Source organism: Pseudochaenichthys georgianus, chromosome 14 (assembly GCF_902827115.2).
Source record: "Pseudochaenichthys georgianus chromosome 14, fPseGeo1.2, whole genome shotgun sequence".
Lineage (NCBI taxonomy): Eukaryota > Metazoa > Chordata > Actinopteri > Perciformes > Channichthyidae > Pseudochaenichthys > Pseudochaenichthys georgianus.
This window is the reverse complement of record NC_047516.1, coordinates 35,365,658-35,393,261: the sequence shown is the minus strand read 5'-3', so window position 1 is coordinate 35,393,261 and position 27,604 is coordinate 35,365,658. Positions and strand designations below refer to the sequence as shown.

The 27,604-nt window shown below is 39.5% G+C and overlaps 1 protein-coding gene across 1 annotated transcript in view; it reads right to left on the bottom strand.

Moving 5' to 3' along the window:
- The window catches only part of kirrel3a (kirre like nephrin family adhesion molecule 3a), a 366,436-nt gene that overhangs the window by 74,348 nt on the left and 264,484 nt on the right, over positions 1–27,604 (bottom strand). Inside the window, exon 5 of the mRNA XM_034098423.2 lies at positions 17,985–18,135. Coding sequence (XP_033954314.1) covers positions 17,985–18,135 — 151 coding nt within the window. The remainder of the gene's footprint in view (positions 1–17,984; positions 18,136–27,604) is intronic.

Here is a 27,604-nt window from a genome sequence, read left to right as displayed (position 1 = left end):
CACATTTATGATACTTACAGGTTCAGGAAAATCATTTCCACATATCAATGCCAGGAGTAAAAAGGTAACGTTTGGCTTTATAGGAATTTCATCACAGTCACATGGCTGTGCATAACCACCGCTAAGCTAAGCTAAAGGCTAATGTTCAGTGTGATGATGTTTTGTAATCTCATTTAGCTGCTATCTTTTTTAAATCACAAAGAAGCTTCAGATATTCACCAGTGACGTATTTACCAAGTGGCAAACTCTGAGGAAGAGCCGGGAGGCCAATAAGGAAGTGCCTCAAACTGCAGTTCATCTAGTGGCCAGTAGGAGCAGTCTGCAGAAGGGAGCAATTTCCATAGACACCCATGTTAAAATGACCTGCTGAGCATGTTAGCTTAGCTTGGTAGCCTCAGCTAGCTCTGGAACTTCCAGCTCGGAGGCAGCAGGTCCCGCCTCCGCCTCTTTGCCCTTATTTGGAGCAGGCGGGAGTCAGACTCTGACGTCACTGTCGAGCCGTTAGTGGACGACTCTGCCTACTTTAGGCTTCTCTGCAACTCTGCAGAATCCTATGGGTGACATCACGGACACTACGTCCATTTATATATACAGTCTATGGTATTTACTGACATATTTCATTTATTTTAGGAACAAAACGTAATGTCTTATCTCTGTGACCTTATAGGCAACTTAAAGGTCACCTATCATGCTATTTTTAGGCAATAGCATAGGTCTCAGATATATATAAATATATAAAAAACATGTCTATTAAGTGTTTTGCTCAAAATACCAAACAGATCACCCATTCTAGCCATGCCTCATATCCCTCCGTTTCAGCCCTGTTACTAAAGTGCTGATTCGGGGTATAAAGCTTTAAAAAAAAAAGAGAAATAGAGGGGGAGGAGCCTATGCCTGCTCATGCGGACCCAGCAGATACTGTCTAAATGCTGCGGTGATAAAACGCCATATCATGTTCAAAACCACATCAAGGATTATATTCAACAGTATGGAGCTCAAATGCTTTTTCTCTTGCGGGTTTACCACAAGGTGAGTTCCTTTTTACATCCGGCTTCTTTACACATACTCTCTCCAGTACAGGTTAGCTCTGAGTGTTAGCGATGCTTGCTAATGTAAATAAAGGCCATATTACTTCCGAAACACGTCGTGCATTGTTTCTGATAGCAACGTTTCTGATAGGGCCGTGTCATCCAATATGACAATTACGTCATATTGGATGGCAAATCTGGATCAGCTTGTTGTACCCCCGTTTTTAGAGATTTGCGCACGGAGGAAAAGAGAGAGGGTTTTATTTTCTGACACTTTGTGAGTTCCCTGACACACCGGGGACACATATTCATGTATAAAAGACATCAACATGTGCATTTTGCATGGGAGGTCCCCTTTAACATGTTCAAAATATTGTTGAGGGAACCAGAAGTGGTCAAATGCCAACTCATTTGCGAGGTTTGGGACTAATTGTTTGCATTATTCTATACAGGGCTTGATCACTGATTGTCTGTAGTTACACATTGTAAAGAGTAGCAACATTTCTAAAGTCCACGAACACTTGGTCCTCTGTCTTCTCAGCTGTGATTACCGTTAGCCTGTTTTCTTTACCATAGCAAACATCATGCTCTGAATGATAGAGCTATGCTGGTTTCAAAGAGATCAGCTTGGAGCAGTTCCACACACGTGTCACCCAGGAGGAAACGGATGTTCCCATGTGGGAGGTGCACAATCACCATGAGCAAATCTGTAATCCATTGCAAATTAAATTAGCTGGAGATGGAGCAAACGCTTTGAGGATTTTAGGAAATCACCCAAACATTGTGGCATCCAGCCGCCTTGGCATCTCTTAAACACAAGACACCGAGGTAATCCAGCCTTCAAACATCATGGCTCACACCGACAGCTCTCTGTTGGCTAACAACCATTCACACCACAGCAATAGGAGATGCTAGGTCAACTTATTTCTCTTGTGCTACAAATGGTGCATGCACAGCCGCATCAATGTGTTATTGGCTTAAAGTATTTCCCATGCAAACTTGCTTGGATCCTGCCATCACAAGCTTTTTCTTCATTGAGACATGTTACAAAATACAAGTAAAGCTGAGAAAATATCAGTTAGCAGTGTGTTACAATGCAACACCGTGCCATATTTACATCACCACTGCCATATTAGTCAAGTTGCCAGCAACCAGTATGTTGGCCAATTTGCACAATTAGCGTAAGTTGCATTAATTACCATTTATTAGCTTAGAAAATAGTAAAGAAATGGCCTGGCCAATTTTTGATAATTTTGCTGTGTTTTTTTAAGGTGTATTGCGAATATTTTTAGGATACAAAATTGTGGTTTTGGGTCTTGTAAAACCTTAATACCAAAGTTCATACAAATGTCTCATCATAATTGTTGATCCTGAACATTTAAAAAATTGATTCCGCATACTCAATAACCTCCAAAACCACTCTAAAATTGTCCAAATCTGCTACACCATTTTTTGTACTATTGCCTGAATATGCTAATTAATGCTAATTAATGCCACTCATGTGCAAACTGCCCAACATATGCAAGTTAACATACTATGCATTTCTAACATAAAACTTTGGGGTACTCAACATTTACGTGTTCACTATAGAACTTTATGAGCTGGCAAATACACTTAACATTATATTTAGTTCTATTAGTTATTTAATATTGCATTAGTGATGAAATGTCAATAGAAGGAATATTAACCATGCGAGTCATATGTCTTCCTCCTTTGGAAACTCCAAAGCAAAACAACTAGCAGAACTTTGTGAGTTTCTCTTTCACAAAGTTAATGACATGTTATTGCATTTAATGTATTACATTAATAAGCCACAATCAACCAGATAAATATTAAATGAATTGAGGAAATGCCTCACTTAACTAAATGAATAAAGAAAATCAATGAATGAATAAGTATTGTATTGGTTATTTATGGTACAAAGAGGGCTTTAATTAAAAATGTTTACCTTTTTATTAATTAACAGAGCTTCATTTGAATTATTTCCCTACATTAATAATGATTCCTGTTAACGTTTTGCCACTCGGCTGTTTTATTTATTACACATCTGCAGTGACTACAGAGGACTGTCAGTCATGAAGAAGAAGGCGGGCCTAGCCACTTGATTGGATAATCTTCAAAAGTCAGTATGCCTTACTCTAATATCATTTTTCTCATGAAGTAAAGGCTTGAAAAATGACATCCTTGTAATATTTTAGATACGTTTCAAGGACATGCACCATGAATGCATCTGAGCTAAAAGGTCTGTGATTGATGCCGAGGGAAAAAAACAAGCAAGTTTAAAAAAGAAAAGAAAATTGTCAACTTTGAAATTGGTCGGCTCACTGTGAGGATAAAGGAAACACACCGCTCTTATAAAGTACTTCATTTAGGTTCACTAGATTTACTAACTTAAGTTGAAATTGAGTTTTAAAGTACCACATACATTTAATTAGGCATGGATGTATTCCTTTTCATACCATATCCTGGGACCCGAGGAAAAAAAGTGTCTTCCAATTTACTTTTTTTTGTGATTTCCTACCTATTTAGGGTTAAAAAAACATCTTGCAATTTAGACTTTTTATTTTATTTTAAAATGTTACAGTATGTCCACTGTAGAGGACGCCGGGACCATATTAGTTTGAAAAGACAGCCACAATTAACAGATGGACTATGTAACGTGTTATGGAGTGATATTAATACAATAATACATTCACCTTTATTTAAAACATGAATAAGTGATTGATCTGAACATTGCTGTGTATTTGGTCAATACATAACTTGCTTGTTTTTTGGTGAATCTTTCCAGATCTTCAAAGACTTTGTAGTCGATGTAGTGGGAAAGTACCTCATTGACTCCAGTCAGCACGGGCTGTCGGGTCATCTTGACTAGTTTTATGGATGTGGTCTCCATTTGACCTGCTCATAGAAACAAAGCTTGCATTCCTGAGGCAACTCTCATGTGTCATGGCTCCACTTAAAATGAAAACAACAATAATACGTGCTCATCTCTCTCATCATCTGAGAGCTCAACATCTGAATCTCCCTGAACTATCTGGTACAGAAAATGTCTGCTTCAGTTCCGTCTCCTGCGACAATATTGAGTCATAAAGTCCATGAAGACGGTCCTGACGTCCACTAGAATGGACATTTATAAAAGAGCTGTTATTTGAAAACTTGAATTATTGAATTGCTTTCAGAACTAATGATATAGTTCCTCACATGTTAATAAACAAGAACATATATGATTTTCATTGTAAAAATGACAATTATTCAACACTATTTGACTTCTCCTCCTGCTTCCATAACATTTTGTTTTTCGTATGCCAGCCATTTTGGATGAAAAGAAAGAGGAACTTCCCAGCATGCAATTGTAACCACTGACATATCACTGGAAAGACCAGGATGTCCTCTGTACAGCACATCAGGGATTGATAGAGTAGCTCAAAAGAGTACAAGGAGATGCATGTTAACAAAATGTCCACTACAGTGGACATTTTCAATGGGCTGGGTCCCAGGAGGATACATTGTAATTGCCTATTTATTTATGGACTTAATAAATAAAAAACACATATTTTTAATGTTTTAATTTCTTATAAATTATCATATCATTTACAGAAGAATTTATAATCATTAGTCAAATTATAATTCTATACATGTTGTGTCTCGTCAAATGTGTTTTGTCTGTCATCTCCTGTTTTAGTTTGTACTTACCTCTTGTCTTTCATTTCAGGCCCCGTTTCTTCAGCGTCTGCCCGCCCCTGATTGCTTCCACCTGTTCCCACTCCCCTCATGTTTAAATAGTCCTGTATCTCCCCTGTCCTGTGTCAGTGCGTCTTGTTTGTTTCTCCGTGCCAAGCCTCAGCTCAGAAAGGATCGCTTTCTCTCAAGTCAGGTTTTGTTTCTTTTGTTAATATTGTAGGCTTAAGTTTTTCTTAAGTTCTCTTTTTGTTATGCCTAGTTTTTTCCTCCTTGTGAGCACCTTTTGTTATTTCCAGTACCTACTCTGCTAAGAGGGATTACCTGATCTGTGAAATTAAAATTACATTTTTTTACATTCAAGACTTTGTCTCTGGGTCGTGCGTTTGGGTTCACCAGTTTGTGTCGAGATCCTGTCCTTTGTATGCACGTATTGTTAACATCAATAAGGTAACATTATCTGCTCCATGTTCTCCATAGGTTTTATTCCTCCTGGTGCAAATAAAAAGGATTTTGGATTTTCTTTTCTATTATAAAGCAATTGCATTTTGTTCTGCAACCCTGTGTTGTCCAAAGACAATAACCTTGACGCGATAAATAAACCCTTGAAGTGTTTCTTGTTTCTCTTTTACTAGTCCAGTACAAAAGCCAGTCATTGCTGTATTTAATGTTGTTCTCCTTTCAAGGATAACCACGGTGAAGGTAGCAGATCACTGTCCGTGCAGCGCCCCCGAACAGGACCGAGGAGATGTTGGACCTCCGTGCAGCCAGCTCTCAAGCTCAATATCTACCAGCCTGGTTTTATACCAAATATAACAAAACTAAGCCTTTAAATGAACAATCCACAGCCTTATTTCCACACACAACAACTGGGAATCTATTCTGTCAAAGTCTGGGAAAACATAACCTTCCACTGATTGAAATGCACTTTTCAGCACAAAGAAACGGATTCAGGCAGAAAGCTTCAGCTCCGGGAAAAACATCGTGTTCCAAGACCCGATACAAAAGACCGAAGATAAACTTAAGCATAGCCGTCTGGATAATTCATTATAATGTATTGAGTATAGTCAAGGCTGCCACAAAGAGAATGAAAGGTGCAGTATGCATTTCCAAACACTCCCACTCAGTGACTCTCAAGCAAAGTATTTTGAGGTATACAGTGAAGGCACTTACTGAGGTGAGTTTCAAGAAGTTTTCATTTGAAAGCTTTCAGATAATTGATTCTTCCAGAAGTACCCTGCTGTCTGCAAATGACTTTATTGTGTGTGTGTGTGTGTGTGTGTGTGTGTGTGTGTGTGTGTGTGTGTGTGTGTGTGTGTGTGTGTGTGTGTGTGTGTGTGTGTGTGTGTGTGTGTGTGTGTGTGTGTGTGTGTGTGTGTGTGTGTGTGTGTGTGTGTGTGTGTGTGTGTGTGTGTGTGTGTGTGTGTGTGTGTGTGTGTGTGTGTGTGTGTGTTCTTCTTAACAGCTCTTCAGAACTTTACTTGGAGAACTTTGCAAGATTTCTTTCTTTCAAAGCTAATGAGATGTTATTATACTAAATGTTTTAAATTGATAAGTAATGCCGTAATAAACAAAATAAATATTGAATGAAGTAAGGAAATGCCTCACTTAATTAAAGGAATAAGTATTTCATTGTTTATTTATATTGCAAAGAGGGCTTTAATTATGTTAATGCTCTGTTTTTTAGTAATTAACAGGGCTTCATTAATATAAAACTAGAAAAACACAATTACCACTATTCGATACGGAATGTGGCTGTTTCTTCAGGAATGCAGAACATTCGTTGAAAATTACAGTTTCCTTTCTTTTATGGGGGATGATTGCCACCGTTACATTTTATATTGATTCTCCATTTCAAAATGTAATGAGGAGCATAGATCTTTATTATACTATGAGGAAACATATGTGCTGTATTTCAAATATATGTCAAAAATCCAACCAATGAAAACATGTTAGCAAGGAGAAGGTGGTCATTAGGCCAGGGAGTAGTGAAGTGAGTCCAGTTACCACCTGAGATGAATAGATCTGCTTTATCTTATTTTACACATTTCCATTTCATATATTCATCTTTCATTTAAGTCACACTGAATGTTAACACAAGTTTAAAACATGAAGCGCGATTATCAATTAAATAAACTGCAAAAAGGGCAACTAATGCTGATGTTGATAGTGAATGCCTCAATACAATTGTGTTGTTAGATCTGATATTTTGGTTGAACATATTTAAAGAGCCTGCTTGTGATGACGGCATAAGTACACTTTAGGCGCTGCAGCATGTGGTAAGGTACAACTTGTGAAAAACACGACAGAACCCATATCATAAATATTTAACCAACTAACCAGACTTTACCGCAGTGTTTTTTTGTCCAAACCATGCTAAAAGTATTTTAAAATTAGAAATAGTGTTTACCTCACTAGAAAAATACATAGATTATTTAAACGTCGATTTAGTTGATCTCACACTATAGGAGAATACTGTCAGACTTTAATCTTTTTATTTGTTTTTCAGTTCAGAAAGTGACCCTTTAACTTTATTGATCCACAACAGCTCAATTTGGGCTTTAAATATTGAGTAAATCAGTCTTTCAGACTAGACAGTGGTTAGATTCAAGAGGTTAAAACTCAATTTGTCAGCCAATAGTTTGTTCTACTGATATTCCCTGATGCAGGTCCAATAGAGCTCACCCTGAGAGACTGAGAGTTTATTCCTTTGTGAATTTTAAAGAGATTTGCTAAAGCAACACATTCATTCCAGTATGTATGCATTTTACACAAACAGTAACCTGTTCATATTTTAAACTTTGTCTCTTTCAATTGTCAGTCTGGTTCTATCTGCACTTTCTCTAATAAAGCTCAGCAAAGTTCCACCAGGAAGACCTTCTTTACTCATTCATTTACTGTGCTATGTTACTACTCTCTCTCCTCTCAATAAGTGATCGGGGGCGTCACTGTTAGCTGTCATTTCAGGTGACTCAACGCAACCCTCCTCCCCCCCCTTTTCACCTCCTGTCCCTCTGAATCCAGGGTCAAGCTAAGCCCCTCCCCTTCAGACCGAACCCAACTATCCATTCACCACCACCAGTGAACCCCGGGGGGGTTTCATCGGATCCGTTTTCCCTTCCCGAACGACACTCCTGCACAACGGGGCCTAATCGCCAAAACTCCATTACATTCATTTGTGTATTCCTGTACAATAATAATAAATATGTATTCTTCCATCAAAACCGTCTCTCCTGATTGAACCATTGTTGTCCTATCAGAGACAAAGGGGAGATGGGGGGTATTTGATACTTTACCACACAAATCAACTGTAACCTGTCTGCAATAAAAGCCACACGTGTGCATGACAACATGTGTCCCATACTTCATTTTACTTCAAAGTAATTACAATTAATGAAATTATCATTAAAAGACTAATTGAATCAAGTGCATACCAATATGACCATCCTATTAAGCAAGATGATGTAAACCCACATTAAGGACTTGTACTTCAAACCAGAGCACTTTCTTTTAATATGGAGTGCTCACAATTTTTACCTTGGTTACTTTTTGAAGAATGTTTCATAACTTGAGTCGACAACGAACATTTCATTTCTTGTGTTCTACTCTCAATAGAGCGTTACAGTGATGACCTGTGTAGGCCGACCCTGAGGTTAGCATCACAAGGGACCCTCGACAAAAAGTCATGTGATTTTTCCATTTCATTCGGAATATTGCAAAAAATAAGATCTGTGGCAAACACATGTTTATGATACTTTCACGTCCTGGTCAGCAGGATAATCTCCACATATCAACAGCACTATTATAAGATGGAGTGTAATTGGTCAGAAGTAAATAGATAACATAATGCTATAAACATACTGCAAACAGTCACATGACTTCACGTCAATGGCACCAAGCTAAAGGCACACTTGTGGTTGATGTGATGCCATTTAGTAGATTCATTTAGACCCTTTAGACACACACAGATTCAGACGTTTACCAGTTGGGTGATTAATGGCATCTCTTATGTTGTAGAACAAAACGTAAAAACCTTATTTCGCCAATCTAACCAAAGATTCATTAACAAACAATAACTATAATAGAAAGGAGTCCGGAAGTGCATGCATGCTGACTCATTTCCAGGTTCCTGCAGGATGATATTATTGGCTATGTGAATTGTGTTTTTGGGGATCACCCTAAAAGTCTTCAGGAACAATTATCTGAAGATTGGGGAAGTAGCGAACACTGGGATCAAAATGTGTGTACCACATTTGAATTGGTATGAGGTGAAAGTGAACAGAGTTGTCAGGCTGGGTGAGGGGGTTCTGGCCCAGGGCTGAGTGTGGAGTGAGAGCCCTGGATATGGCTGCAGGCGTGAAGCCGCCACTCTCAGAGATCTGTCAGTCTGATGCGTGCACAGAAGCACACAGAACAGCACATCACTTATACTTAGGGTTAAGGTTGGAGTGAGATGCTGTGACATGGACTTGTAAGCCTGTAGCCATCCCCTCTGAAATGATTCGAATCACTCTTCCTCCCTTTACTCCACAACAAAATGTAAATAATAAACAGATGCCTCAAGAATGAGTTTCAAATAGTCCTTAAAGTCTGTATTTAGAATACGAGACCAATGTTTATAATGATAAAACACACATGCAAGGAATCTGCTCTTAATGATGTCTTTAGTTATCTACTTCTTTTATACTCCTGACTTAACTGTGGAGTGTTTAGAGACCTTCTTCTAGAGCAGGGGTTCCCAAAGTGGGGGTCGCGAGATGATTAAAACATAATAATAATAAAACAATAAAATTAAATAATTTTTTATTATTATTATTATTATCCAGTGTTTCCCACATAATTTGATTCTATTTGTAGGGGCACCGCCCTCCCCCCCCCCCCCATGCAAATGAGCCATCATCTCATTAAATATGCGCATATTTTAACACATTTCAGGAACACAATTCTGAACATTGGATAAATTCAGGTCAGGGTTAGGCATTACCATCAGAATCTAAAGTTTTTACAGAAGGGATTTTGGATGTCTCTTTATCACTCCATAAATCAGAAAATACTGTCAACAGCTCTAAAATATCAATTTGCCATGCTTTTAGGTATAAAATGTTATATAATTCAGGCTATGAATGATATATAAACAAATCCTTCTGTAAAAACCTTCAGAAGATTGATAGGAATAAAACTGGAAGGTTTGGTGTATGTAAGTACTACTGAAGTGGACATTTCTCACTCAGAATGAGAAAAAAACTCATTTTGAGAAAACGACCTTTAAAGATTGCTGTGAGGCGCTACCTAAACCCACCTGTTCTTTGGATGACAGCTTAAGCCTCGACCATAGACTGTATATATAAATGGACGTAGGGTCCGTGACGTCACCCATAGGATTCTGCAGAGTTGCCGAGAAGCCCTTAGTAGGCGGAGTCGGCCACTAACGGCTCGACAGTGACGTCAGAGTCTAACTCCAGCCTGCTCCAAATAAGGTCAAAGAGGCGGAGCCTGCTGCCTCCGAACTGGAAGTAAACAGAGCTAGCTCAGGCTAAGAAGCTAAGCTAACATGAAATACATGCATACCAAGTTACTGCGTGGCACTTTGGTTTTTGATAAAACAGTGTAGTTCCCCTATATAAACGTTACATTCATAATCAAACGAGAAAATCGGCAAGAGAATCAGCTATTTGTTGTTATTCTTAATGCTTGTCATCACGTTAATAAAATAAAAGAAGGCCCGATACATAGCAGAACAATTGTGGCGATGTTCAGCTTAATAAGCCTTGTTCAACATAATTTATTTAGCTAATACTACAGCGGGCTGCAGGCGAACCAAGTCCGCGTTTCGCTGCATTCCTTGATATCCAGTTATAACGCCGGACTCCACCGCCCGGAGCTAACCGAGCCGCAGGGGGCTCCAGGACGCCGGCTGGAGCTAGCCCCCTGCGGCTCCGTTAGCTCCGGCGGCCACCACTGGGATAATTGGGTCCCCTTTTAACATTTGCTCCCGTTTAGCATTATGGGCATCATAGCCATATACTATAAAAGTCTTACCCAAGGCTGAATCATAAACTAAACTGTATATATATATATATATATATATATGTAGCTTATACATGTAGCTTATTAGCCAGCTAAGGACGTAACCCTTTATACATGTATGTATGTATATACATATACATATATATATATATACATACATATACATATATATATACATATATATATATATATATATATATATATACATACATATACATATATATATACATATACATATATATATATATACATATACATATATATATACATACACATGTGTGTATATATATATATATACACACACATGTATATATATATATATATACACACACACATGTATATATATATACACATGTATATATATATATATATATACACACACACATGTATATATATATATATATACACATGTATATATATATATACACATGTATATATATACATACATACATACATACATGTATAAAGGGTTACGTCCTTAGCTGGCTAATAAGCTACATGCTAAGCTAACAAGCACACACACACTTGCTAACGGGGTTAACATGTATAATATTATCATTTTAGACTTCTTGGAAGTTCTGTTAGTACATTCAAGCGCACAGCACAACATTTTAATTGTCTGGTATTTGTAACAATATTCCCTAAAAGGCACTATCACCACGAAAACGGCTAAAGGGTCAAGTACAGTAACTACAACTAACTAACGTTGTAGCCTAGCAGAGTGGACAAGTTGCTGTTACCTGACATGTACATGTCCATCAAAGTGACCACGCCCTAATTTAAGCAAAAACGTTAAGACCTAATTTAAATAAAAGGGTCGCATTAGAAAACAATTCACTCACAGATTCATAATCATGAAGGTGGAATCTAACTATCGATAATAATATGTATTGCAGCCAGGGGTAGAAACATGTTTTGTTCTGCTGTAAAGTTGGGCATTTTAACATGGGGGTCTATGGAAATTGCTCCTTTCTGCAGTCATCGCCTATCGGCCAATATATGCACTTCCGTATTGGCGTCCCGGCTCTTCCCCAGAGTTTGCCGCTTGGCCTCGATGCACTCCGTGAAGGTATTTCATGTTCGGGATCATTTGTTTTTTGTATAACCTTACTTCGTGCAAGTGACAATTGTTGTCGTCTTCTCTGTGAACATTTTTTTCGCCGTTCTTTTGCCAATTTGAGATTTAAATTTCCAGCGAAAGCTAAACCAAGAAGTGTTTTAGCACACCACGTGACGCATCTGAACGAATCATGTTGTCAGAAATGTACACCAGCCAATGATATTTAGTTTTTTGGTTTAAGACCCCTTTGTACTTTCACGATTGGTTGCTGATACAAAGGAAATGACCATATTTGGATCCGATGAGATTGTGCAGGAGAGACGGAGCTTTCGAAACGATACCTTTGATTACATGGTGCAAACAGCGGTCGCGGTACTTTATGTTACGTTAGAATGCTAAGTTTTGGTGAATTTAGGAGAAATCTGCAGACGCAAATGGACAAACTATAAAATAAACACCTAAATGTGTATTTTGTACATTTTCCTTCCAAAAGCCTGAAAGAAAACATGTTATGGAATCAAAATAGCGCAAAATCACAAAATTGACCGGTGCATGATTTTGCCGCCTGCCGTGTCTTTGGGGTTTTTATGTCGATGTATGGGAAACACTGTTATTTGTACTACTATTATTAATATTAACGTGTGCATAGACATTTGCCAGTATCAGCCGGTGTCACGTGGGTCACAGGTGACTTGGTTGTTATTTATACTCGAGCTGCGCATGTGCGCGATGGACATATCCAGTGCTAAAGCACCGCCTCTGGCGGTCATCCGGGACTCATAGAACCGTACCGTACCTACAGACGTAACTATCGTTATATGGCTATAATGAGATAAAATCCCACAGAAATGTATTCAAACCACACATAAAACACAATGTCAAGAATTTGGGCTTGAAGAAATGTTCTCCCAATTCTAACCAACACACATTTAAAACATGTGTTTGCATTTTTACAAAAGATTCCTGCCGTTTCCCCATCTGTTTTTCTACAAAAAGTTAGTTTTGTCATGCCTCAGAATATATCCTGTCTGCACTGACAAAGAAAGCCACAGCTCCACCTTAAGTAAAATAATAATCTGACAGTTTGGGAAAGCCAGTTGTTGCCTTTACCAGGACAAAAATTCATATCCCATCGTCTATCTGTGTGTAAAATATAGAAATTCACATTCAAAGCTTCCGGCGATCTGTATTAAAGAATTTGCTGATTCCGTGTAAAAGCCCAGATGAGCGTGGTGGTCCTGCCCAGGGGCCACAGCAGCAGACTCAGCCTGTGTTTGTCTGTCCTCTGCCCACAGGCATCATGCTGTACAGGGTGTCTGCAGAGTGCCTCTCTGAGACAGCAGCAGATGCCTCCCATCAATATTAACAGCCAGTGGTTAACATTGGCTGTCCCCAGTGGTGAGGAACTTTCTCAGACCTCTACGAGTCTCTGCAGCCTCTCCACCTTGACAGTGCCATCATAAGTTATTCATCCAGCACCTGTCACCCCCCCCCACCTGCAACTGCAAACATCGCTTGCCTTTCTAAAACTTGCTGAATTGCTTCTTTGTGAGCACAACATCACCTAACAGCTATATATTTATGTGCATTTTAAACAGAACAAAGGGTGCTTGTTTATGCATTTGGCTCAAATACTGCATTGGGAATGATTAAGCCGAGTATGGAAGACTAATAGAGTGTTGCAGGAATGAGTCATGTATCCGGAAAGGTGTCAGCTTGTTAGCACTGCCAGTTTCTATTGTCTTGAGTCAAAGTTTTTAGTTAGATGCCTGAAATAAGATTTCTTACAAGATGTGCACGTTTGTCATTGGACATAAAATACATCAGTAAATACCCATTTGTGAATATTTAAAACTTGTATGTGTAATTGTTTATAAAGCTTTTTACTGCTGGTGATTGAATTAATGCTTAAAATATTATAATAGTGGTGTTATAGGGAGATCCTGCTGAACCATAGGTCTTATATTCTGCAATATTACAAAATCAAATGGAAACATCTCTTTACAGACTGCCCTGTAGCTCACCTGGTAGAGCCTGCATGTACGGAGGTTCAGTCCCTGTGTGGAGGACTCAGGTTTGAACCTGACCTTGGACCATTATTTGTTGTCATCCTCTCTTTTTCTTTAATTAAGGTAGTTGGCACAATCTGTCTGTGTTTTCCTGTTTTATTTTAAAGTGTTGTGTGTTTCTACTTCCTGTCTTTGTCTCTCCCTCCTTCCTGTTTGATTACCTGATTCTGTTCACCTGGTGCCCTTGTGTGTTTCTGTCCTCCCCAGCTGTGTATTTTCGTTGTGATTAGCCTTGCATGTATCTAGGTTCTGGTTTTCTGTCAGTTTCCTGTTAGTGTTTAATGTTATTTGTTTTGCACTGCCTCGCCTTGCCCTGAATCAATTATAATAAAGGACTCTTCTTTAAAGTGACTTTGGTGTCCTGCACGTGAGTTTTACCTGTTCTGCTCTAAGATAAAAAATGATCTTAGCGCCCCCCCTTTCTGTGGAAGCAGACGACATTGCCTTTAATCTGAAGGCACATGTCAGTAACTGGAGGTGTTGGAGCTCTGTCACTGGATGCCGGGAAGCTCTATTACCAGAACTGACCCTACAGTTCCAGGCCATCCAATAACAGAAGTGGAGGTTCCAGTATCAACCACTTGTTTTTTAACTTTGGACATTCAATGAGAAATGGTGCTGCCATTCTTTTTCATGATAGAAGGATTAAGGTCCATTCTTACAATAACCAGTTAGCTCCCACATATCAGTCTGTCCAAGCTTTACCTTATGTGCTCCATTCATTTTGGACGGCAAAACTGAAAATGAATTCATGGATGGGAAGAAAAGATCAGTCAAAACGAAAATGCACCTCTGAATGGTATTTCATGCTTTATTAGTCATACCTAATAGATTTGAAGGAGCAGTGAGGAGTACAAAAGCCTCCTATATTAAATCCATTGAGACTTCCAAATGGTGTGGATATACAGTTGCAAGAAAAAGTATATGAACCCTTTGGATTCTCCACACATAGCGCTGTGTGTTCCTTCCAAACAACTCAGCTTTGGTTTCATCTGTCCACAGAATATGTTGCCAGCAGTGCTGTGGAACATCCAGGTGCTCTTTTGCAAACTTCAAACGTGCAGCAATGTTTTTTCTGGACAGCAGTGGCTTCCTCCGTGGTGTCCTCCCATGAACTCCATTCTTGTTCAGTGTTTTACGTATCGTAGATTCGTCAACAGAGATGTTAGCATGTGCCAGAGATTTCTTTAAGTCTCTCGCTGACTCTCTAGGACTCTTCTTCACCTCATTGAGCATTCTGCGCTGTGCTCTTGCAGTCATCTTTACAGGACGGCCACTCCTAGGGAGAGTAGCAACAGTGCTGAACTGTCTCCATGTATAGACAACTTGTCTCACCGTGGACTGATGAACATCAAGGCTTTCAGAGATACTTTTGGAACCCTTTCCAGCTTTATGCAAGTCAACAATTCTTAACCGTAGGTCTTCTGAGAGCTCTTCTGTGCGAGGCATGGTTCACATCTGGCAATGCTTCTTAAGAATAGCACAATCAAAAGTGGTGTGTATTTTTTATAGGGCAGGGCAGCTTTAACCAACACCTCCAATCTCGTCTCATTGATTGGACTCCAGGTCGGCTGACTCCTGACTCCTGTTAGCTCTTGAAGAAGTCTTTAGCCGAGGGGTTCACATACTTGTTCCACCCTGCACTGTGAATGTTTACATGGTGCGTTCAATACAAACATGAACACATATCATTGTTTCTGGTATTAGTTTAAGCAGACTGTGTTTGTCTATTGTTGTGACTTAGATGAAGATCAGAACACATGTTATGACCAACTTGTGCAGAAATCCAGGTCATTCCAAAGGGTTCACAAAGGGTTCACAAAGGGTTCTTGCAACTGTATTTTTTGCCATCAAGTAATATCATCTGCCAATACCATTGTTCATAGAGGTGCATTATTGTCGGTGTTTGGATGACACTATGAAAAAGGTAATAATTGTGATGATAGACCCAAAGACCCAGGAACAGAATAAAAACGTAAAATACATCAGCCAAGAAAACACGTGAGTGGGTAAAATAAAGTGGATCCGTCATAGATCCGAATGAGATGATATAGATTACATGGAGCTCAGCTGTGAGCCTGTTAGGTTAGTGGGAGGCCTGTGCTCAATGTGGGAGTTAAAGGGAGCCAGTGTAGGTTCCTGTATTCATATACAGTATGTTGGAGGAGGTGCGTTTGAAAATACGGGAAGCAGAGTTGTGAACATTTTCAAGGGTCTGAAATTCGACCGAAGAACAAAGCATACTGTAGTCCAATGTAGAGGTATTAAGGTGTGAACCAAATGTTCAGCATCACGACAGGTGAGAGTTCTGCAATAATGCAAAGGTTGGACCTGATGTTCTGGTAAAGAGAGAGCTGATAAAACATGACACCAAGGTTTCCGACAAGAGAGGATTGAGATTTTAAAATGCGTTAACAATAGTTAGACTTTAGATCATTTCGGTTTGTGAACAACTGAGTTTTAAAAAGCTGTACTTTATGAGGTGTAGCACATTCTGGTGTCACGGCGAAGAGTGATTCGTACTTTTTGCAGAAGAGATGTTCGAGAGACAGCACTTAGATACAAAGTGGGCCCATGAAAGAACCTTCCGGAACTTTGTTTTACTATAAGTCATAAGGATATTGATACACTGCAGCTAGACAGTTTTACGTGCAGGTGAGTACGATGGAAATGACTGACTGTGTCATAATCTGGATTTAACTCCAGGAGGCTCAGAAAGCTGATGCTCAAGGCAGCTCACAAGGTCGTTGGTTACCCTTGGGAACTGTGTCCAGGTATTAAAGCTTGAGTGAAATGGCTCTGAAAGCGGTGAGTAGATTTGTGGGCAAAATCACTAGTTGAATCACATCGAAGACTTTCGTTTTTAGAATACGCAAAGATTATATTAAAAATGTTAAGACCAACAGAGGGATGACAGATATTACGGTTATAAGTGCGGTGTTAAAAAATAATGATAGGTTTTGTATAGTTAGGCTTTAGGAAATTATTGATTGATATTTGTTCTAGGGAGGGAATTCAACATGATGGAAGACGTTAAGGCATTCAAGTAGGCCTGCCATCATATGCATCTGTGTGTTTATCATAATGAATGTTCAGGTCCCCAAATAAGAGCGAGAGGGGACTAAGTAGACTCAAGAGTTTGAGCAGTTCAGTTAGTTCAGAGATGAACAGTGGGATTATTTTTGGTAGTCAATATAATAATGCAGGAAGAAAAGGATTATTGCCTGAAAGATTATGGGCTAGGTGTTCAAATACTTATTACTTATGGAAAAGCAATTTCAGAAACAGGAAACAAGGCAAAGTGTTTGACAGCAAGTGTACCATAACGTTTCCAGGAGAGCACAGATTAAGATTTAAAAAGTTATCTTGTTGATGCCATGATCTGTCCATGATCAAATAATTAGGAAACATGCCATTTTATTACATATTTATCACTGATTCTAGAGGAGCATTTCTTGAATTGATGAAATCCTTGTTACATCAGCATTGAACTAGGCCTGTTTCTAATTGTTGTGCATACAACTGGTGAGTGGGAGTACAGCTACATGAGCGTAATGAGAAGGTATAGAAGTTCATAGCCATTTTAAGGGGAGAGAGAGGTTTGCTGGTGGAAATCAGGAGACTGGGGATGAGTTCAGGGGAAAGTTCAAAATGGTGTTAAAAAGATTGTCACTTCAGTTTGAGCCGAGGATACTGGGGTGGATGCAATCATCGAGAATATAATTCTCAAAAAACACTTAATTACGACTACAGGAAGAGAGTGAAATAAAAAAAGAAGGCAGGAACAAAGCCCATGTTTTAATTAAATTATACATACAGTCATCAGCTGAGTACACAACATCTGTAATGGATTACTTATCTTTGACATTGTATTCATGTGCTTTCCCACACTTCCATGCAGATGTTGCAGGGGAGAGAATCTGTTTTCTTTTGTTGTTTTACAGCTATTTTGAAACACCATACGGGTCAGTAGCCACATTAACCTTGTGTCACAATTAGGTATGAATATGAGTATGAATGGTGTGCAGACTGTTTTAAGTGTGTCTAATGAAGCAGTAAGTTAAGTCAGAAGAACGTGTTTTATCTTTTGCATTCATTTGAGGTTTGGTGATTTTCACTTACGCTGAATATCGATAGTGACAGTAGCATCCTTGCCGTTGGGGGCGGCTTTGTTGGAGGCGCGGCAGGTGATCTGCTGCCCCGACTCGATGTTGGAGGGAGACAGGTAGAGGGTGCTGACGGTGCTCTCCCTCTTACCATCCCGCAACAAGGTCTGAGGAATCAAGGACACGAGAGAGGAGTGTTTTAAAAAGTCATATTCATGTGTGCAATAGCATCATTTCCTTCACACACAAAGAAAACACAGCCATGCTCGGTCTGACCCTGAGTTCACGGAGGATAAATACATTGTATTTATTTATGTATGAGTGAAGTTGTGAGTCCCTCAATTAAACGTTTATTATCCTGTATAGTTCTGAGGAACTGATTTTCAGAGCAGATTTATATTTCAAATAGCTGGTTGAATGATTTATTCACAATGAGAGCTGCCGAGGTGTTTTAGCCAATGAGTCATTTCAACATATTTAAAACCCAGGTTCTTGTGCTTTTCATCACTTCATAATGTTCTTTACTGAGCCCTCTGAAGGACTCCTAAACAGGTTCATAATGTTCTTTACTGAGCCCTCTCAAGGACTCTTAAACAGGTTCCAGTTATTACGTTTGTCAGTACACAACTGGGAACACTTAGTAGACATCATCTGAGACAGGGTTGGTTAACAGACGTCTCCACTTGAGGTTTTTATAATATATAATATTATTATAAAATGTTATACTATTTTTATTTAATTCATTTTAAAATATGTTTTATTTAATTCATTGTATAATACGTAATGTTTGAATAATAAGTATGTTGTTCTTACCTGCCATACAGATGCTACTGTAGCTTTATTTACTTTTAGTATGTAAGTGCATGCAACTTAAAATGATATAACTTATAATACAATAAAAATGTATGTTGATCATTTGTCACTTTTTAAATCATTACTAATTACCTCTGATGGCTATTTGAATGCCTTTAGAGCTACTGAACATCATTGTAGTGCCACGCTATGGTTACCTGCATGTATGGCTTTAATAATATGAATAGTTTCATTGAGATTTCTTATCATTGATATGTGTTAATAACCACACTTGCTAACCCCAACACAGTGTAGCATATATTATGTAATAACATAAAACCAATGTTGATCTTAATGAATCTGGACTCGAACAACTCTATCGCCGTCAGTGCTGGAGATAAATGGAACTATAGAAATTCAAACAACATTGTAACCTTCAGTTACAGTCAAATCATATCATGGATTTAGAGAACTGTGACACCTGTTGCAGTAATTCAGTTAGAAAGCTTGTTGTTGTAGGTGCTCAGAATAAACTGTGAAACTCTGAAAAAGTGTGGTTTATTTTATAACATTCCTACACTCCTCTTTAGCCCCAGGCACACAGAGCAATGTCTCTTCCGAATAAAAACATGTTTGCATGAAGAAATACGTGACAGCACAGAAACGAACTTCTGAAATGGAACAATTATCTTCCCAGAACTCTGGAGCAGCAGCAGCAGCAGCGTGTGAATCCTCTGGGAACACAACAGAAACCTCCAGGACACCCACTCCCACTGGGCCTCCTTGTTCTCCAGTGGACAGATTTAGTTTGATGGTGAATATTTCATAAGCTGAGTGTGCAGATTCCTCCTGTATGCAAGATGCAGGTTGTGTTCGGATAGTTTAAAAATCAGCTCCTATCGTCTAACCCTATCTCCTATTCCTTGACCTTTGAGTGAAACGTCACGGGGTTAAGGGATAGTGGACAGGAGAATTCAAAAGGACTTAGGAGAAGAGACTGCGGTACTTTAGAGAATCCGACTGCACTTTCACTATCCGACGTGTTTATGATGCGCCAGCGGACGTCATTTTGTGCGACATGGATGACATGGATGTTTAATAAGAACGAGGGACTACTGTAAACTCATCTAGAGACTCTGCACCGTGCTCTGATGCTGCTGCTTTGCTTTATGAACGGGGACAACAGAGAAACAGATTCTTCATGACCAAAGCTGGAATTGAAATAAAAAATGTGAAACTTATGCTCGTCACCCTCTCCCTCCGGTCCACATTAATACCAATGATCCCAATACGTATGATTGTATGAACTATGAAAATATCTTAAAATCAATACAAATGTATTTATTATAAACATTAGTCCTTAACATCTATCACTGTGTATATCACCATTCAAACATCTTTTAAAAGTTTAACAAACCCCACACAGCTCAGTGAGATGTTGACTTTATTTGATCATTTCAGTAAAAACTAACGTTCATATTTCTCTTTTTGATTATAATACTGATGAACGTTCAAAACAAAGCACTTTGGCAACTTACCACCTATGTTTTAAAATGCTTAATAAGCACCGTAACTTTCATGATATCATTTCTCGGTCATAATCGGTTGTGTCCGTGAATGGCCGACTGTTGAGTGACGGCAAATGCTGCGGCTGCAAGGCATTGTGGGGCAGCATTTTCTCCTCTCCTTTCGGTTAGGGAGGTCCAGTGGTTCCTAAGCTAAAGGAGGTTATAAAGGAAGTTTGAAACCTCCTTTCCTATCATCTAGAGAATTGGAACGGCACTTATCATGGCTGCCACTGAGGGACTTCCGGGTCATTTCACTCGGTTAGGAAGGTTCCTAAGCTAAATGGACTATTGGAACGCAGCCCAGTCTAATCCTTGGGGGAAAGGCCTGCAGAGAAGAGAGCCATCACTGCTGGATTCACCACTTTGGGGCCACCATGGTCGTGTGTGACAGAGCATATTCTGTCCTTCCTGCTTACTCAATCCACTGTGCCTTTTCATAGTTAGAACTTTTTCTTAGCAGCTTCAGTGTCCTCCCTTGAGTATCCACCTTCTCTGACACCCAGGTTGTTGGTTCAGAGCTTTTGAACTGCTGGATAGGCCTAGAGAGGTGCAGCAAGGCAAAGCTGACAGGTTGAGAGGATTGAATGCATGTTCTCCTAAATCCGGGACATGTTTAAACCTTAAACCCCAGCTCAAAAACGTTGCTCTACGTCAGCCAATCGTCTTGCACATCTCTCACTGCGAGTGGGAACCAGGTAACACTCAACAGACACACACCTGTTCGCTATCATGGCTCCAAAAAGGTGGATTTAGGACACACATAGACTTTAATTAAATGTACTGTATAAGCAACAATATTAAGTTGAACCTAATATATATATTTTAAATGTCATATTATTGCTTTCAACTAACCTAATAAACTTGTAGGAAATAATACATGTAATTAAAGTCAACGTTTTAGTTTTTTCAGTTCAGTAGTCTACAGATCTCCCGTCACTTATTGAACACCCAAATGCTTTTACCGAACCTTAGCCAATTATACAAACAAATAAAAAAATTAAGCACTTCTCACTTCTCTATGTAGCACAACGAGGGTGGTTTCTTTTGAACCAATGCAGGAGCAGATGCAATGGTTTGTCTTACTGAAAGCTAATGCACTCTGTTTTCAGGTTGTATCTTCATGGTTTATTGCATTATTGCAAGTTGCTTTTGAGCAACACGTTAATAGTGTTGTGGGGAATAGTTGTTTGTCCTATAATGCAGATTACTGGTAATTCAACCTTTCTGGATTACCTCTGAGAGAGAAAAGTAATTTATGTTGCAAACTGTATAAAATATGACCAGCGTCAATAGTAAATGGTCTTTTAATATAATGTCTCAACAATCAGAAAAGTGGATTAGCTTCAAGTTCAACACAGTGTGTGTGCTATCAGAATGATATCCTGAAGCTCTACACTTGTGGTGTTAAGGCCTACAGTACTGATGAATCCTCAACGAGTTCACACTAACACATTTTGTTTATGCTCCTTTTAAAAGGCCTTTCAGCCTTTTTTTCACAGGAATATGGAATGGAGGATGATGTAAGGATCACATTATTTGTCAGCATTGTAACATTCAACAGCTAGAGAGATCTTCCTGAGGAAAATGAATTTGTGCTGCATAGAGATGGGGATCGTTAGGATTTTACCGATACCGGTATTTTTCAATACTCTTATCGATACTTTTCAATAATTTGGTTCTCAAAATTATAGACATGATTACAAGATGTAAAGATTAGACAATTAAAACAGTCATTTAATTGTAATTTATCTTTTTCAATGTCATACCAAGCAGGTATGGGGGGCGGTAATTAGGGGCAGTTCATAAATCCATGTAAACATGACCATTATTCAGTTAAAACGAGACGCTGCGTGCGCACCTCCTAAACCGGAGGCTCCGGTCGGCTAACCCTTATAATCCGTGTATTGCGTTTATTATTTATAATTGTAATGATGGATTATCAGTAATCATTTTAAAGTTACACAGAGACATTGGATTAACCGTTGTTATGCCCTTGAACACAACTTTTGATCACAAAACAGCAAAGGTCAATTATCATCATGGCTACGTAAAGTGAAGTTGTTTTCTTGCTCTTTCCTGGCTTCTAGTTCAGTGACTTTTGGTCGTACAGTGATGAGAGTTACACTAATGTAATCTGTGGAATCTCAGCTTTCATGTGATATGTTGTTTGTGCAGATAAAATGACGTGGAACTGATCGCTTTTGCCAGTTATGTGCTAAAGTAGCCGTTAGCCCGTTTTGCTAAGTGTTGATTTAGACTCTTGGTGTTGGACTTCTGTTCTGTGTAGGTAAAATGGTTAATATCGTCTGTTAGCTGAGTTTCTTCCCGTTAAGTGGGTATGCATCATTAATAGGTTGTTAAATGTTAAGAAGCCTTGAGACGCTGTTTCTAGCAAGATGTTGCGTCTGCCCTTATGGTCTGCCCCCGGGAGTCTCACAATAATAAGAGCGCTGTTAGGAGAGATGACACGTGGCATTCACAGTGGCCAATCAGAGTGGTACTCAAACCGGATACGTCACACGGGATGAGGGTTCCCAACCAACCAGAATTGTTTAAACTAAGGAAGTAGCGTAATTTATAGACCAATAGCAGCACCGTTTGTCCAGCGGCTTAACAGTATACCAATACCGTCCAATCAGGTACCGGTACTGACTTAGTACCGGTTCTCGATACCCATCCCTAGTGCTGCATATCTCTCACCTTTCACTTTCAGAAACATTGAGATGAGATTTGAATGATACTTTTCCAACTTTCTGTAAATAATTAGCCTTATGGATGTTTGGTTTCCAATTCCTCCCACCACAGTGGAGGGGAGCCTAACCTAACTCAATAAATCCCTACAGCAAGAACATTAAGATCTACCCTCCCATCAAACAGCAAATGATGCATGAACTAAGGATACTGTACATTTGACATGGAATAATAAGTGTATGACTATTCTGATTCAAGTACAGATCCTACCACTCACTGGGTCTGCAGGAACCTTTAAATTGGTGTTGGGACACTAAGGGGCCTCCCAGAGAGAAGTGTTTTACAAACTCCATAACAGTAACATTTCCACAGCAATGACTGGAATCAAACCAACAATCTGTGTGTTTCCTCCCAGGGCAAGCCCTCGATCAGTTCCACCTAAAAGGCCGCTGGCAAGTATACAATACTCATTACAGATATGAATACACATTAAATGTAGAAATGAATCTAAGATGCCTTCGCGGTGGGTGGAATTATTTCTTACTTTTTAATTGAAACCTTTCGAAATAGTTCAAATGTAATGTAGAGGACTAATAATGATACAAATTATATAAATGATGTTATATAACATTAACTATATAATAATTATTCTAGACTATTCCTTGCACCCCTCTAGCATAAGCCTGAATGGTCTCAACCATATTGCATCAGTAACGTGCACTTGTTGTTACAGCAGGTTCAGTTTGTGTGTTGTGGACTCGACCAGATATTTTCGCAACCCGTGTTCTCAACATGCTTACTTTAACATCATTTGTCATGGTGGGGCTAAGCCATTTCTTGGTATGGCTGTATAGCCTACCCCAGCCATACCCTGGCGCGGCCACTGCCTATTACATAGTTCCCAAGACTGCTCCCAAAACCATTAGCTGTTGCAACTGGTCATTTCATCGAGAATACTGTGTTTAGTTTAAACACCAAGGAATACAAATGTTTCCAATATATTTATTATATATGATTATCCACAGTAAAGAAGGGCTCGTAATTGCAGTTTGCGTAGCAAAACTTCAGATTTTAAAGCATTTCAAAGATCAACAAAAAATAAATAGCCTGAAACAAATCTCTTAATGAAACACCTGAGCAGTAACTCTTCCCCTCACTTGGATCAGCTTCAGAATCTGAGGTAGGTACACGTTCTTAGATTTTTCTTCCATTTCCCTACGTGTCTATACATTCTCCACTCTGTCTCTTCTTTATTCCGCACATTATTACGAATCCCTTTGGTTTCCAGGATTACACTGAACTCAGCACTTTAGATGTTGTCGATATGTGTTTGTTACTCGTAAAAAGTGAATCCATAATAATACCGCCTCTCCTCATCCCTTTTCAGTCTTCTCCTCACAGTAATCTCTATAAATTAAATAATATGAAACAGAACAATTTACCAAAATGTGTCAAACTGTATTTGTACCAGGCTGGCATTATTAATAATGTACCCATCATCAACTTGTAAAATTTCTTCTGGGTTTGGCATGATGCAGGACACCATATTTTCACTGAGGCAGTGAAATAAAGGATAATGGAAAAGTTGAATTATTATTAAACAATCACAACGTTTTTAGGTTTTAAATTGGTCACAAATCTTATTTTGAACAAAGTGAGTTGACCCTGTTGTAATGCTTTTGCTCATGAATTCATTTACATATGGACAATGAGTAAAGGGAAGTGATTGCTTGAATTATTAATCTCTCCCCTGAGTAGTTGTCCTTTCCCCGCCAAATATCCATTGCTCTGTAAATCTTCCACACGGTGTTTGAACAGCTAGAGAAAATAAATAAATGCATACGCATGGGCGTAATTTCCACTGGGGACAGGGGGGACATGTCCCCTCCACTTTCAAATTCGTTTATTATTGTTTTTTAACCGCAGGCGGCCCGTCATCGCCACGAGGAGCTGGACACTGACAGCCTGCCTCTGTGGTTGCGCGCGCACGCGACTAGGAACGTCGCGTGCATAAACTATAAATAGCCCAATGAATGATGATCAAGTACTGCGGTTGTGACAGAAAAAAACAATGAAACGCCAACAGCAGCAACAAATTAGTGCTTGGGTGAAAAGAAAGAAAGGAGATAAGGATAATCATATGTTCTGTCTACAACTGTTGATGTTAGGCTAATGCCGGATTTGCTAGCTTGATGCTACCGGCATTTACCGGCAGTTACTCTCTACACACAGCGGCTCCGCTGCCCGTTAAACAGGTTCATCTTTATGAACCTATCTAATGTTCTTTCTTCAACAATTAATGAAGGTTATTAAGCGTTTCAGCTCCTTTGTTGTTAATATTGACCGCCATTTGCCATGAAGAAAACAAGCCTCCCTGTCAGTTAGTGCTGTAGCGACGCGTCGTTGAACTTCAAAATCTCGTCGACGACAGATTTCCTCGTCGACGCATCGCCACACACATGTGGGTCACCCAAAACAACAAGCAGTTCGCAATCGCACTTTAAACACTATGGAGACTGAAACGGCTACCACCTCCTCCTCACAGGATTGCGCACGAAGCCCTGCAAAAAGCCCCCAAACAAACATCTCGCCCTAGGTCTTCAAAAGCATGGGAATACTTTAAATTTAGTCCAAAACGCAAAGGCATTGTTATTTGCAGTCTTTGCCAAATGGAGTTGGCATACCACACTAGCACAACAGCGATGTTGGAGCATTTAAAGCGGAGGCACCCCCTTGTCTCTCGTGGAGGGAAACATTATAAGTAAGTACTAACTTTCTCTAAATTAATTCCACGTTTGTGTAGTGTGTTGTGCAGCTTGAGTTCTGTGCACTTCGGTAGTGCTAACTATCTTATAGCTCTCCGTGCGGTTTGTTCGTGCTTGCTAATGTTAGCTACCTAGCTAGCGGCGCCAGCTGTGTGTTAGTTAACGTTTGTCAGCATTTAATGTTGGCTGGAATGGTAGCTAGTTTACGTCTGCAGAACACCGCTATCAAGCCGCTTCTAACCCGGAACGAACAAACTGCACAGAGAGCTAACTCATGTTGTGGTCGTTTACGAGTCAAACATAACATTAGACTAACGTTAGTCAGCTTATAGTATCAATGTCTGTCAACTAACGGAGCCAAGCAATGTCCAGGCCAGGGCTGCATGTTGTCATGAATGAATTAATGTTTTTATGAGCATTGAAAACATTAAAATGAGCACCAGCACATGCAAGTGTGATAGGGCTGAGTTGCACTACCAAACATGTTCACTGTGTAGATATAGTACTCTACAAGCTTTTAGATAAACATGAAATGCATTGTTGGACTTAGCATTGTTTAAAAAGTAACCACATTAGCCTTCAAGTAAGCTAATTATACCATAGCACTGCAATGAGTTTAAGAGTAGATGTAATATGCCCCACTGTCATAGCTGTTGTTCCATTGTTCATAGCTGTTGTGTTTTCTAGGACAAAGCAAAGAACCTTGCCGTCCTATCTTGGGAAAGAGGCGCAATGCACTCCACAGAAGGCAGCCGAACTCAGCAAAAGAATCTTGAGAGTGAGTAATTATTTGCTTCCTTTGAGCATCCTTTAGGAGGGAATGGCTGTCCTGATCCCATTCATTGTGTCCTGATTTATTAGCTAGTTTTTAGGTGTTTCTTCACGTGGCCTTTTTATTTGTGTCCTTGTTTGGATTATGTAATAATTAAGCTTCTTACACTGTAAGCAACATGGCTCTATGAAAGGTGCTGTGTTGTTATTAATAATATTAATAATAATAATAATATATTTGTTTTATCTTAGAGGTGATCGTCAAAGACATGAGGCCTTTGTCTCTCGTTGAAGGTGAAGCCTTCATAGATACAGTATGATTGAATATGCCTGCCCAGGCTTCAAATGTCCCTCCAGGTGGTGGTTTACCAAGCAGCTGGGGAAAGCATACCAACGTGTTCTTGATGATCTGAAGGGAAACTTAAAGAAGAGGTCCTCAAAGATAACGCTCACCACCGATGCCAGGACAAGTATTGCCACGGAGGCATTGGAGTGACTTGCCACTACATTAATGAAAACTGGGAGATGGTCTCATTTGTTCTTTGCACAAAGCCCCAGGACAGACACACTGGTGACAACATCGCTCTCTGGATTGAGGAGGTCGCTGAAAAGTTTGACTTTTCTCTCCATGATGATGTCCAGGCAATTGTCCACGATAATGCAGCGAACGTTGTGAAAGCCCTTAGAATCCTTGAGGAGAAGCATGGTGTTGCCGCACTTCGATGTGCTGGCCATACCACCCAGTTGATTGTCAACCATGCACTGAAAGAGCCCCGAATCAACAAGGCACTTGGGGCAGCAAGGAGCCTCGTCACATACTTCCACAGCAGCGAGGTCGCCACCCTGAAGCTGGAACTCAAACAAGAGCAAATGGGCACACCGCAACACAAGTTGTCACAGGATGTACCCATCAGATGGAATAGCTCTTTTTACATGATCAAACGCCTCCTTGAGCAGCGGTGGCCTGTAACCGCAACCCTCTCAGACCCAGAGGTCACCAAGGCAGCAAAACACTACCTGGATATGAGAGCTGACCAATGGAGCATCCT